Here is a 13826-nt window from a genome sequence, read left to right on the forward strand (position 1 = left end):
CAGAAATGAATATATTTTAGGAAAGGACTACACTCAGTTCAGGGAGTGCTGCTGAGGAGCCAAACCCGAATTTCAAATTGCTAGAATCCTTGAAACAGAATTGTCATTTGCTGTCACGTCTGCTGGTTGTCTTTCTACAAAAATGTTACATTCTTGTAGTATTTCAGTCATGCTAGTTAATTCAGAAGAGATGAAGAGACTAGGTAGGGGCAATGTGTTTGTTTAGATGTTTTTATTTTTGGTGTGGCACAGTTAAGAGCTATATTTATGCTTATTTAATTGCTCGATGAAAGTTGTGCTTACTCAGCGTTTTTATTAGAAAGAAATCAAACACTTTAAGGAAGAAAATTATTTAACTTCTCAACATAAGAAAACATACTGTGTACTGTCTTTACAGCCTGTTTAATCATAAATAAAATGATTGGTGCAATCATGATCATACAAGATACAAGCACATAAGCAAGTTACTGTAAAATCTGCTTGGTTTTGAACTTGCAGAGTTGAATGGCTTGTAGTTACAGTCACCAGGTTCTGGCAGCTTGATGAAGGCAGTAGTAAGCTGGGTAGCTTACTCTGCGTCACTGACAGGAGTCAGCTGGCTTCACCTACCTTGTTTTTACGACAGGGTTAGGACATGCTAAAACTTGTCTTTGCCTGTGTGTTGACATCATTATTAAAGTGTAGTACATGTAGAACTGAATTTAAAAATACCATTGAATAAAAAGTACCGAAACCTTTCATTTTAATTCAAGCATTTAATTCTTGTTTATCTGGTACTTCATTGATTTCTCCCTTTCTTGTCCTTCAGCGAACTTGTAGCTTGATGTTGATGCTCTCCCTTCACACTTTTTGAGTCTGGTCTGTTACTTCTTCATACAAATGTTGTAAAACTGTTTTTAAAAAACAAACAGAAGAAGCGTAGTTTACCGTTCTCTAAACCATTTGATGATAAGCAACATCACTTGCGTTAGAATAAAAAAATGTTGAAGTTAAAAAGTTTGCAGGATAATATTTTTAAAGTTCCCATCACTTTAATGAACACTTCGTAGTCTAGTGAAATCTAAACCCATGCCATGCAAGATGTCATATACATTGCATAAATCGTGTGTGTGACAAAGGAATTGATTGATTTGTTGGCCAAGCCCAATACAGTTTTGTTGGTTTTTCTGTGCAGTGTATGTCAGAGATTCAGAGATTTAAAGGACTGGCCTAAACCGAAATGGGCTGAAACATGCTGCTTTGGGGAGATAGTGGAGCATTACTGAAGAGATGCTTGGGATGGTCTCATGTCATATAAGATTTCTTGATCTTGTCGAACATTTCTGTTCCTGTCTGTTGCTGGCATGCCAGAATGCCTTATGACACGTTGGTCTTTGCTGATACAACTGGTGGAGATGGGTAGTGACAGTGCACGCTATTTCAGAATAATAATAAAGGCAGGCATGCAAGAAAGCCTTCGGTAAGGGGGATCACAGAGCCAGTCCTTGTGGCGGTGGTGGTTAAGAGCAGAAGGAATTGAACAAGGTGCTGGTGCAGGAGGAGTGGGGTGACAGAAGCATGTCTGCTCTGGGGCTTACAAAGGTATGTCTAGGATCCTTGGCAAGCTTTAAAATTTGCTATCGTGATGTTGCAGAGAGAAAGGGAGAGAGAAGATAGGAATTTCCTACAGGGAGTTTGAAATTATTTCCTTAACACCTATGAAATAGGGAGGAGTGACATGAGGAGTCACGTAGGAGCCAAATTAATTAGTGACCATTAGGGTGTACTGTAAGCCTGGCTGACAATGTATGAAGTGTTATCTGCTTTTATCTTTCCTTAATGATGTTTTAAGATGATCTTGTTCAAGTCTGCAATTATACGTAGGGGAGAAGGGTGTGAGGGAATTGCCAGAAAGTAAATGCAATTCAGAATCGTCAGTATTCCTCAGAAGTCTTTTTCTTTCAGCAAAAGGATAGCAGCTGCAGGGGTAAACAGACATTTCTGGTAAAGTCATAGTTAATCTGCTAATTTAGTTGGAAGTCAGATTTAAGAGTACTATCGTTTAGACTGCATGGACTTTTTTAGAAGATGAAGAAACTCTGTAATAAAAGTTCTGAGACCTTGAGGCCTTAGTTCAGGAAGTGCTGTTCTGTCTGGCTGCTCCCCACAGAAGGTTCTGGCTGTCCTTACAGTAGTGGAAATTACATAATTGAACTATTGGTGCTGCTGAGTCAGGCCAGGGACTGTAAGAGAGAAAATACCAGGCCGTAAGTCTGCTTTGTGTACTCTTAATAGAGAGTTATTTAAAGGTATTGAAAGCTTATGCCAACAAACTATTCTTAAGAGATTGGCGGGGGAGGGTGCTATATTTCCTTAAGAGCTATATCCAGTATGAAATACAGTTGAGCCTCAAGCTACATACAAGATTTCATCCTTGCCAATGTAAGGAGACCTTATGTAGATTATGAAGCTGCTGATTTATTTTTGAGACTTTATATGGACAGTCCTACTTAGGCTGGATATGCCTGCCAATTTACTGCATAACTGCAAAGATTGTCATAGAAATCACTACAAGCTCAGCTAGTTGAAGTAATCTTCTGCTGATAAAAATCTTTGAGATTGAAATTTTCTTAAGGCTTTGGAAAGAGCAGCAGCTGTGTCTCTGAAGGGCTTCCTTCTCTATAGAAGAGTGTGGATATTTGGGTTTTTTACTGCAAGTCATTTATTCCACCAAAATGGTTTAACTCTGTGCTTTTGCATGGCTAAAATGTTTTGTGCATTATAGTAATTTTCCTGTAATGTTTTTGTATTCATGGCCCATAAAAGGAATGTGTTCGATGCTTACTAACTAGACAGCTGTTGTAAGCAATAATTTGGTTGGCTGTTGTAGGAACTAAAAGAACAGCTTCCCAAACCTGTCTGCAGCTTAAAATAAACCTAGGAGGATGTCGTTGAGAAGCTTCACAGAGAGACTTTTTGAGTAGTTTTGTTGTACAGCACCCCTTCCTGGATTTAAAAGACATTTCCAGAAAGCTACATGGCATACTGTATGGAGCAGAGGTGGCAGCAAGTTGTTATTGCTATTTGGTGGCAACCCTCTCCCCCCCACCACCACCTTTTTGCTACCAGTTGGTATGTAATTGGGCACTGGCTGGTCTAGTAGGATTACTGTGATGGATGTGTGTAATTATAAAGGCACACTGCCTCTGTGTTGTTTAAGGAAAAAAAAATAAATCTTTTGATCCTTGAGTTCTGCGATGGCTTCATACACTTGGGTAAAATCGATCACCTACCTTGGTTATCTGTGCTTGTGAATTAATTATGCTTTTCGTTTTGCTTTGGTAAATTTTGCGTGATCTACCGAATAATGTTTCCAATGTTTTTCCATATTGACTAAAGAAGTTAGTCATCTTTGTTTCTCTGATTCTGGGAGATTCTGTGTACTCTTTATGAGTATGGCTGGTGAAGTTTTTAATGGACATTTTACATTTTAGCTAAAAACTGTATAGATTGGATGACAACAGAGAACACATTTGGGGAGACCAAAGGGTAAATGGTGATCGCTATCAGAAAGAATGAGGCAGCTAAGCAGTGTGGCTGGGACTTAAAACTGCATGTTGTGTTTTACAAAAGCAATGAGGAGAGGCCTCACTCAGGTCTGGGGAGAGTAGGTGTTTGAAGAGTTCAGAAAACTTTGAAGAACCTCCAAGCATACCTGTATTACCTGAATTCAAAAACAAGGTGAATATTATGAGGATAAGTTTCCACAGCTTCTCCAGAAGAGATCGTAGTGTTCGTATGATACGCCATTCTGTGTTTGTTTTGCTCATCTAAGTTTATGGAGTGTATGTACAGTAGTGTGGCAGATTGAAATTTTTTTGTTATGGTGGTTTTGCCTATTAACTTCATAAAAGTTAATTGACAGAATGAAGTCTGTCAGGTGGTTGCATCTGATGTTGGTGAAGCTTGTGGCTGCTTGTCATGTGTGTTTTGTTTTCCTGTTTGAATTCCCTATACTGAAAGTTACATTATCACGCAAGTAGGAATGTAAATCTATAAATCTAAAAATATTGTTCGGTTACAACAGAGCGCAGAATGTATTCTGCATGTTATGTCAAAAGTTAATTCACACGTTTTGTTAACTCTGGAATATTTTTATTTTTTTTTTACATTCCCTCAGGTATGTCTTTTATGTGAGTTTAAAGCTTGAGTACTGTAGTATATGCCTACTGCATGAAAATCAAAATATGAAAATGGATGTTCTTTTTTTATTAGTACGGAGTGATAGTATCAAAAAGAAACAAAGCCTGAAGTTGGTGGGACAAATGTATCAACTAGCAAATACGTTTGTAAAAACAATGATGACTTTCTTTTGTTCTCTGAAGTCTTGTTGTGGGCAATTATGGACTATTAGTTTAAGAGTCTGATCTTTACCAAGTGATTGTTTCCTTTGAGAACTGTTGTTTGCCATAACTTTATGCTGTTTCATCAGGTCTTTCTAAATGTCATCATGGCCAATCTTCCACCTGTACTTGTTCCTGTTTGTAACATTTACCGGTACTACCCAATATTCTGAAATTACTTGTGATAGTAAAGTTAACATTAATTGAAATACTATAGCATAGGAAATTAAACTTCTGAAGAGTTGTAAAAAAATATTTTTAACATTTGAGATTTGCGGTATTCCTTTGAAACATAATATCCATGTTTATTTTGTTGCCCTTGTTTTTAGCCTGATTTTTCTTACTTGTGTGAAGTCTTATTTATCCACAGAAGTGAAATACGAGGTAGGGATGGTCAGTACCCAGGAAAAGCAAAAACTTTTTCGTAATGTTCAAGTTCATAGAAGAGCAAGAATTTTTTTTTTTTTTTTTTTTGAAGCAAAGCTTGTTAAGATTTCAAGGATGCAGGAGAAACTGACTTGGGTTTATGACAATATATTATGTTTTTGTTTCAGGTGCGAGAAGATGTTTTAAACTCCTTGAATAACAACTTTCTACAAACACTAAACCAAGCGTGGAATGATCATCAAACGGCAATGGTGATGATTAGAGACATTCTGATGTATATGGTAGGTATTCCGCTTTTTCACACATTTAACTTGATGCAGTAAATTGTCTTTGGAAAAACATGAAGAAAGGCCCTGCATGCTGCTTCTTAAGACCTGCTGTCTGTCCCTTGTTTTGAATTCCCTGTGTGCATGCAAGATTAGTACGGATGTGTGACAAGTTATAATTGGATTCTTTTTCAGGTTATCTCATTATAACTTGAAAAATGCATCTGAAAAATAGTTGAATTTTGCAGTTCTTACAAAATAAGCTAGTTGGACCCATTCTGGCATGTTATAGATACTACTTGCGTGTTTTAGTTTGTGTAGCGGTGGCTTCTTACTGTGGAGAGCATGAAGATGTAAAGCCTCCTCAAATTTGCAATGTAGTTGTTGTTCTTTAAGCTTAAGGGTTTGAAGAGGATAACTTTGCTTAGGTGCAGTCTGTGTCCTTGAATGTTATATTCTAATTGAATCCTTTGCTGTTCTTATAGAGCTTGGGTACAAGATTAAGCAGTGTACATGGATGAGAACGTGATCTTTGGTTGCATGGTTTTAATTTTAAAAGAAAAAAGAAGAGCATTCCTTACCTGATAGCTAATGGAAAAGGCCTTTTTAGAAGAGAGCGCCCCTTACATTCTTGTGTCTGGATTGTGCTGTGCTTTAGGTAGTTGATGTATGTTTAAATTCCCAGAACGGTGGGTGTGCTGTGAGGATGCAGGAGTGGACTTTTGCATAGCTTCTGGCCAAAGGCTTTAACCTCAGAACAAAAAGAAGTATGTGTTGAGACGCTGTGGTTTCTTTGTGTAGAAACTTTTTTTTTTTTTCCAAAATGTCATCCTGAAGATAGTACTTTATGCGGTATTAGACAGTGAAGGACAGACAACTGTAGTGCGCTTTTTTTTGTCAAAAAAGATGATTAGCCGAGATTGTACACTATCTGCTGAACAACTGGAGTTAAGATCTTATCTGGTAGCTGCTAAAGATCTCATGCTATGAAATTGAACCTGTTTGTGTTACCTGTGAAGAAATCCTACTTGGTTAATAAGCTACTAAAAGTTAAAGAATTTGGAGTAATTATTGTAGCTACATAGCTTAATTTTTTTATGTATTTTTTATAATGGATTTACTGGCTTTCATGTAGTGGGTTTTGTGTGGTTTGGGTTTTTTGTTTTGTTGGTGGATTTTGGGTGGTTTCTTTTTTTTTTTTTGAGTTGGGAAATGACCACATATCTAAAGATAGAGGGCTGGATAGAATGCCTTCAGTGACACTTAATGATCTGTGTATCTTATCTTGCCAAAAGGAAGATTGAGGGATTATTTTGAAGATGTACTGTCTTTGCTATGAGAAATCCTGGAATCTTTAATCTGTTTGTGAAGGACATACAAATCAATTGCTGCTTGCTGCATCTAGGCAAATTCAAGAATAGTTAACAAGTAGATTAATCTACCAAAGCTAGTGATGAATTTTCAGAAATGTTAGAAGGTGGAATGCAGAGCTTTCTAGGGGAGTAGTTGTTGTGTTAATAGCCACATACTATGTGTTATTTCAGTGCAGGAGGTGCTGGATGCTCCACATTACATAGGTGGTCAGAGTGGATAATGCAATGTTATATGTTGCTCTGAAATTCAATACGTCTTTGATCCCCCAAACAGTATCAGAGAAAGCTGGCTTATCATCTGTTCCTCTTCTAGTGTATTGACCAAGAAGTCCCCTCTTTGAGGAAGGGTTACGTGCTTCAGTTAGCACGTTTGGGGACAGATGAGAGTCCTAAGGTTGTTTTCTTTCTGCTCAAGAGAGCAATGTTTTGACTCTTGTTTGAAGCTTGCGAGTGCTGGTAGAACAGCCAGCCAGCCTTCTCTTTTCCACCAAAACTCCAGGAGGTGGAAATCCGCAGCACTCCTGCAAGTGCAAGTTAGACTTCGTCAAGTTATATGTTAGATTCAGAACAGAATAGTAAACAAGTAACTTGAATACCTCTGGAATGTGTATAGTCTTTCATGTGCTGCTTGATTCCCAGTTATTTCAAGTGGGTGTTCGGTTGGGGCCTCCACTTGACTAATTAGTTTGCCTCCTGTAGGCTTTTTTGCCTTGTAACAAAATAAGACCCAAAGAAACAGAAAAGACACATCTACAATAAAATATATTTATAGAATAATAATAAAAATATAATAAATTTTTCTTTCAAAATGCTTATATAAACTTGGCAAACTTTAGGAGCACTGATATCTGTTAAAAATCTATAATGTAACATGGTTTTTGTGATTATAAATTTAATCTGTGTTAAAACTATGTAATGCAAAGAGCTGATACAAGGGGCAGAGTCCTTCCTCTTCATTGACTCGGAGGGGCGTAAGACAAATTGTCATTAAAAAATACATGCTTTGATTACAAAGTAAAGTATAAGCTGTGGTTTAAAATGTGACAGGTCTCAAAGATTTGCAGTTTCATCTTTGTCACTGGGATGTCCTGTTGAGTCAAGCAGAATTCTGTTCATTGGAAATAGACTAGGAGCAGGAAACTTCTAGTCTTGAGTATGTGTTCATTCAAAAAGCTTGAAAAAGCTATTAGGGCCACAAATTATGAAGCAGAGAACATCTGTCAAAGAGGAGACTGGACTGCTCTTCAAAGAAGCAATTTGCAAGAACTTTATAAAATAAGGAATGATCTGTTCTTTTTCTATGACGTTGAGTCTGAATGTAATTTTATAGTCATATACTTATGTCAGAAATTGTTTATACCTTTTTATTCAAGCACAGCTATTATAACTTACATTAAAAATATTTTATCTTAAAAAAGCCAAACACTGTATAAATTCAGTCACCAGGCATTGTTAATTGATATGCTTGTGTTCCACCAGGATAAGTATATGCAATTACAGTATGTTTACAAATAAAGGATAACTCAATCCTTGTCTTATTTTGTAGGCCGTCTCAGTTACTTACCCATCAGTTTCAGGAAATGTACCTATTGGTACCCTGCAAGCCACAGTCTGACGCCAGTGAAAGTAAAACATTTAACATCCTCTTGAATTCTGATCTTACTCTCTTAAATTCTTGCTTCAGCCTAGTGATTGCACATCTTAAACTCAACCGTAATTGTTTTAATGCCGTGTTTGTTTTCCAGCTTATTTTCACCAACTAGCTCCCATATTATCTAAGTCAAAACAAACACCTCTCCAGCCCACCTTAATCTCTTTCCTCTGTTTAATTTTGCCACTTCTAAAATAAAAATTAATTTAAATCAATCCTTTTTAGAAACGTATATATTTTGTATTGTGGGGTTTGTGCGTTAGGATACTTAATGACGAAAATACTTGCTGTGTGAGGTTTATGGAAGGTTTTCATTTTACATGCAGAACCTATTGCACAAGACACTTGCAAAGCTTGCCTTGTAGTTGCATTTTTAAAAAAGTGTAGTACCCTGTCTCCTGTGTCTGTCTGGTAAAAATCTGCTTGATTTCAGGTCTGTTGTATAATGTAGTTGTAGTGTAAGGTTTTACAACCTGGAATTGCACAATAAAGGCAAATCTAACTTTCTTGAGATATTTCCGTTTCCACAATTGAATTTCAAGTTTATGTAGCTTCACTCTATTTTGTAGTATATGTGCGCTAGCTCTCCTCCTTTTGTTTTACAAGTTTAGGCTACAGAAATCAGTGCCAGAAAAGATGCAATACTCTCTGGAAGTTCATGGTGCTGTCTGCAGCAAGCAGTGAGGTACCAAAGTAGTGAAGTCATGTCCTAAGTAGCGTCTCTGCTAAGTCATGTACTAAGACATGTTGAAGTAGTGAAGTAATGTACTGCATTTGAGCATATCTGAAATTCGGTCTCCCTTACGGCTGCAGCGTAGGTAAGCCTACCTGTGATAGTTTTTTATTTAGCTACTGTACGTAACAGTAGCAGCGGAGGTGCAGTTGTTTGGTCTTCCCTTCAAGCTACATGAGCACGAGTATTCTTGGAACATCTTACGGAAACTGGGCTAAACTGGATTCTGTGGTGTCCCTTCTTTCCTATTTATGCTTGCTATATTTAAAGCAATTTCAGGTATGCAAGCACAGCAGTCACCCCCTGGCTGTGTTATAGGCAGATGGGTAGTGCCAGTTCAACACTTGGGAATGTAGCTGCATATTTTGCAGAGGGCAGAGCCTTCTCTTCTCGTCTCTGTGGTGCACAAAGCTGGTGTCTTGATTTCGGCCAGCTCTGACAGATTGGCTATCTGAGTTTTGACCTTGGGGCATATGACTCTCATTGTTCATGGCTTACACACAAGGTAGTGGGGAGAAGTGTTGTTTTTATTTTCGGAGCTAGGATCAAAGACACTTGCACTATATATATACACAACAGTGTCTGAAGGCTACGTCATCCAGGTAGTGAATGGATGCAGAGATGGGTGAAATATATTTTACAGTAGGTAACTTGCTTTAGTTGAGATCAGAATTATTCTGCAATGTAAGCAGCGTTGTAGTTGATGAATAATTGCTGTCTGAAACTCCACCCTTGTCTCCTGAGAGTTACTCTTACCTTTAAGCACCTGCTGCTTCTCCCCGTGGGAAGTGATTGCTGTTCAGCAGCATGTAGCCTTGTCAGTCAAACCTGTTCCCAAATGGGGTTTCCTGTCTCTAAGATTATTTTTTTTTTAGGTTGAGAGAGCTTCCAATAAACAGTAAAAGTGATCTGTTACCAAGGGTAAGCAAATCAGCACTCTCCGAAACATTAATGCTGCTGCTGTAATTTGGGTATGGTAGAGTGGTGGGGCTCACTAAAGGGTCATCGCTGTTACACTGAGAAGAGGATCTAGTGCAGTTACTATTTCATTTCATAATGGCAGTGTTTAGCATCGCCACAACAGAAGCTATGCAGATGAGTCATGACCATGGCGTTAATCCGTTTTGATACCTTGCTGCCTGTGCTTCAGAGGCCTGAATATTCTTTGGAAATAATAGATATATTCTTTTCTCCTGAGGTTATGTAGTATACTAGACACTACTTTTCAATTTTATCTTTCATCTCTTTGAAAGTCTATTCTAAGCATGTCTTACTTTAGAATCACATTTACTTCTGTTCTTGATACAAGTGTATAAATAAGAGAGTGAAATAAATAATCCTGATTCTAAATAACAGGAAAAAATGGAGTAACATATTCCAAAGATCTAGACCACTATGTGTTGCTAAACTCAGTTCTTGAGACCAATTAGTAAACTTTTTGCTTTGAGGCAGAACTGAGCTTGCTTCATGAGGCACAGAGTATGCATATCTGACCTGTTCCCATCTTGTTTTTTCAATTAAATTAAGTGCTGCCTGTCTGAAGGGAGCAAGTGGGAAATCATTCATGAATTGTGGAACCCAGTATTTCGCTTTCCTCTGGTCATCAAGTGGTAATCTGGCATATAATTAATATATGAATAATTTTGCCGTGTAAATTCAGCTGCTAAAATACTAGAGGGTGTGGCGTCTGTTCCTTCTGATTTTTTCTAACTGTGGAATTCATATAAACTTACAATTTTCTGATCTTTTTTTTTCCATAGTCTGAGGCATGATTGTTATTTTTTTTTTTTTCCAAATAGTTTAGTTTTCTAGGTATTTTGAGTAACTTTACATTTAAATTCTGAGTGTGGTAAAGCACTTTAGATCATTGATGGAAGCAGTGGAGAAGCTAATTTTTATACTCAATTTCAAACATTGACGGTCATCCTTTATAGAATTTTTTTATTATATTTTTTTAATGTTGTTATAGCTATGTAAATTCTCAGAAAATGTTATCACAAATTTGTGAGTTGGTACAAAACTCTTAACTCTTCCTAATATCATCATCCTGAGGCTTAAATGCTAGTAAAGCAGTACTACTTGTAGTTACCTTAACTATTACATTAGAAAAATGAAATGAAAAAATCACTGCTCATCTCAGAAACAGTTTGTAAAAACTCACTGTTTTTCTATTCTTAATGTTGTTTGAAATGGTCTTACCTGGTACAGCACTACTTGGATATCAAGTGAATATACTCATTTTCTGTGTGCTAGTAACTTTATTAATAGTTTTCCTTTTCTAGAGTGTTGATAAGTTGGGAGAGAGGAACAGAAAAGGGGAGACAAATTTTTGGAGCATTTTTGTGGGTAGCAGTAAGAAACTCCTGGTGTTTGCTCAGTGGCGTCTTAGTCAACTCTGATGGTGTTTGGGCTATATGGACTTGGAATCCTGTTCCGAGGATCGACCTTGAGTTGTAAACGTAGGTAGTGTAGAGCTAGTAGATAGCTGAGGAGCTCAGTCTGTCCTATAGACTGAGATTATGTAGGGAGATAGAATTTAAAACCATACTGAAACAAAAATTACTCTTCTTTCCCCCGTCATTTCTATTTTTGGGAGGGTGTGTATGTGTGCAATTTTAATGAAACATAACAAGGTTTCAAGATACTTGCTTGTTGAATGAAAGTGAATTTTGGAGGGGGGGTATTCTACAGAAGTCCTTCTGTACAATTTTTCAGTAACAGTCCATAAACGTTTTGATTGTAACTATTCTCATTTTGGCTTGACTTTTCCTTGTTTATCTAACGATGCTATTTCAGGAAATGTCATTGAATTTTGAGGGGGAACCGTCTGTCTAAAAGGAGTGGTAGGAAGATGCATGGGAAATGGGGAAAAATCAACTGGTTTTGCTTAAAGAACAAAAACAGGTGGATGTAAGGGTTTGAGTAGATAATAAAACCTCTTTCAGATTGTGCCACAAGTTTTGTCATTATTTGGAGATTCCCCTGCCCCCAGACTAAAAAGTGGGAAAGCTGGAGATTTGTTCTGGCATGTTGTAGTCATAAATGCTATGCTTACACTCTTAAGCAAAGTAGACTTTCTATGTAAATGACATTTTGGAAAATGGGACAGATCTTGAATTTTGAGGATAGTCATAGTTTGTTTTTATGAAGAAAGGAGAGGAGACTAATTTGATTATTTCTGTATAGTGGAAATGTGACCGCTTTTGAATTTTTGAATAGCACAGGTGTACTGTATTTAAAATTTTATTGCTGTGTATGCCTTTGTTGTAGGACCGTGTGTATGTGCAACAAAACAATGTGGAGAATGTCTACAATTTGGGCTTGATTATTTTTCGAGATCAAGTTGTACGCTATGGTTGTATTAGGGATCACCTGCGGCAAACTCTGTTGGATATGATTGCAAGAGAAAGGAAAGGAGAAGTTGTAGACAGGTAAGATGTTTGTAAGTGACTGTCTTTTGTTGTAAATAATACCTGTCAATTTTGAGGAGTGAATCCAGAACATACACAAATAAATCATTGCTTAAAGATGCATTTCTGATCACAAGTAAAATTTCTCCATAATCTGCAATAACATATTTCTTTGTACATAAAGGTTTAGCATAATGGTAAATAGGGAAGCTTGTTAATATATATATTTTTAAAATATTTATCTTGTGTTTTTATTAAAACTTTTGTTAAATCTCTCCCAAATGCCAGAGCATTTGGTTATAAAAGCAGAATTTTGACAATTCTTTGCCTCTTCTTACACTGTATTTCCTCTGTACTGAGAGATTGTTTAATTTTCTTGTACCTGTGTTTTTATTTTATTATTTTTGAAGTTTTCTTTTTTAATTCTATTTCCCTTCCTTATGTTCTGATACATCTTTTTCTTGGTAGTTCAGTTGCATCTCTGAGCTTTCAAATCTGTTCCTTGTGTTCTCCGGACAGTTTAGTAGATGTGGAGTTTTGTGCCACACACTGCAGATATTGCAACTGAAGTAACTTTAAATTTGCAAGTTTTCTTGTGCTTCTCCAGTTTCAGAGCAGCTGTTGGGTGTGGAGATATGTAAGCTCCATGCTACTTTGGCTGCAGTTCTGTGATTGAGATTGCCCAACACGCGATTTATGAAGAGAAAAATACTCCCTGGCAACAGCTGTGTATTGTCCCCTACTGCCAGAAAGTGGAATTTTTTCCTGGATGTGATTCTTTTGTTTTCGCATCTTATTGTTGTGTTTCTGTGCCTAACCAAATGCTTAACTTGCCAATACATTTTCATTTTGTCATGTTTAAAAAAAAAAAAAAAAAACATACTAAACAAACAAAACCCCCAAACTTTGTGCAGAAACTTCCATCTGTGTAATTGTTTTGAAATGCTCAGTTCCAGCCTATGTGTGCAACTTTCGGTTTTCTTTGAAGTAGTATTTTTGGTTATTTTCTTGTATGTTGAAATATATTCTTAATAGTTTTCCAAGTTAGTAGAACTTGAGACCTGCTTTCTTATCATTGTATTTAAAATATTTAGTAAACATTGTCAGCTCCATAGTTTAGAACAGAAGTAAAAAAATCTTGCTCCTGTAAACTTCTTGAAAACCTGTCATGTACCAAAGAGATTTAGGATGGACTTTCTATTACTATATTTTATTTAAGTGGATATGTTCTGAGTTGTTATTCTGCTGTGTACTCTGTCTTACAAGCATGTAGATTTCTCAAGTTGTTAACAACTTACTTTTTGGCAGAGGCGCAATAAGAAATGCTTGCCAGATGTTAATGATTCTAGGTCTTGAAGGAAGGTCAGTCTACGAAGAAGACTTTGAGGCTCCGTTTTTGGAGATGTCTGCAGAATTTTTTCAGGTACAGCAATGTTGTAATATCATATTTGGAATGTTGTTATTAACTACTTGTAATTGTGAGAATTGGTGGTACTTAAGTAATTGCTACTTATTTGATGAGTGTGTCCATATCTGTTAAATAGGAAAAAATTTTACTAATTTTTTGACAAAAAAGCGACACAAATTTTACAGAATTACGATAATTTGAATGTAGTTTTGAAAT

At 36.7% G+C, this 13826-nt stretch overlaps 1 protein-coding gene across 1 annotated transcript in view; it reads left to right on the forward strand.

The window, feature by feature from the left end:
* Positions 1-13826, forward strand: part of CUL3 (cullin 3) — a 58839-nt gene that overhangs the window by 22609 nt on the left and 22404 nt on the right. The window contains exons 3-5 of the mRNA XM_063338689.1: positions 4937-5050; positions 12063-12223; positions 13511-13625. Coding sequence (XP_063194759.1) covers positions 4937-5050; positions 12063-12223; positions 13511-13625 — 390 coding nt within the window. The remainder of the gene's footprint in view (positions 1-4936; positions 5051-12062; positions 12224-13510; positions 13626-13826) is intronic.

The sequence above is a fragment of the Chroicocephalus ridibundus genome, chromosome 6 (genome assembly GCF_963924245.1).
Source record: "Chroicocephalus ridibundus chromosome 6, bChrRid1.1, whole genome shotgun sequence".
NCBI lineage: Eukaryota > Metazoa > Chordata > Aves > Charadriiformes > Laridae > Chroicocephalus > Chroicocephalus ridibundus.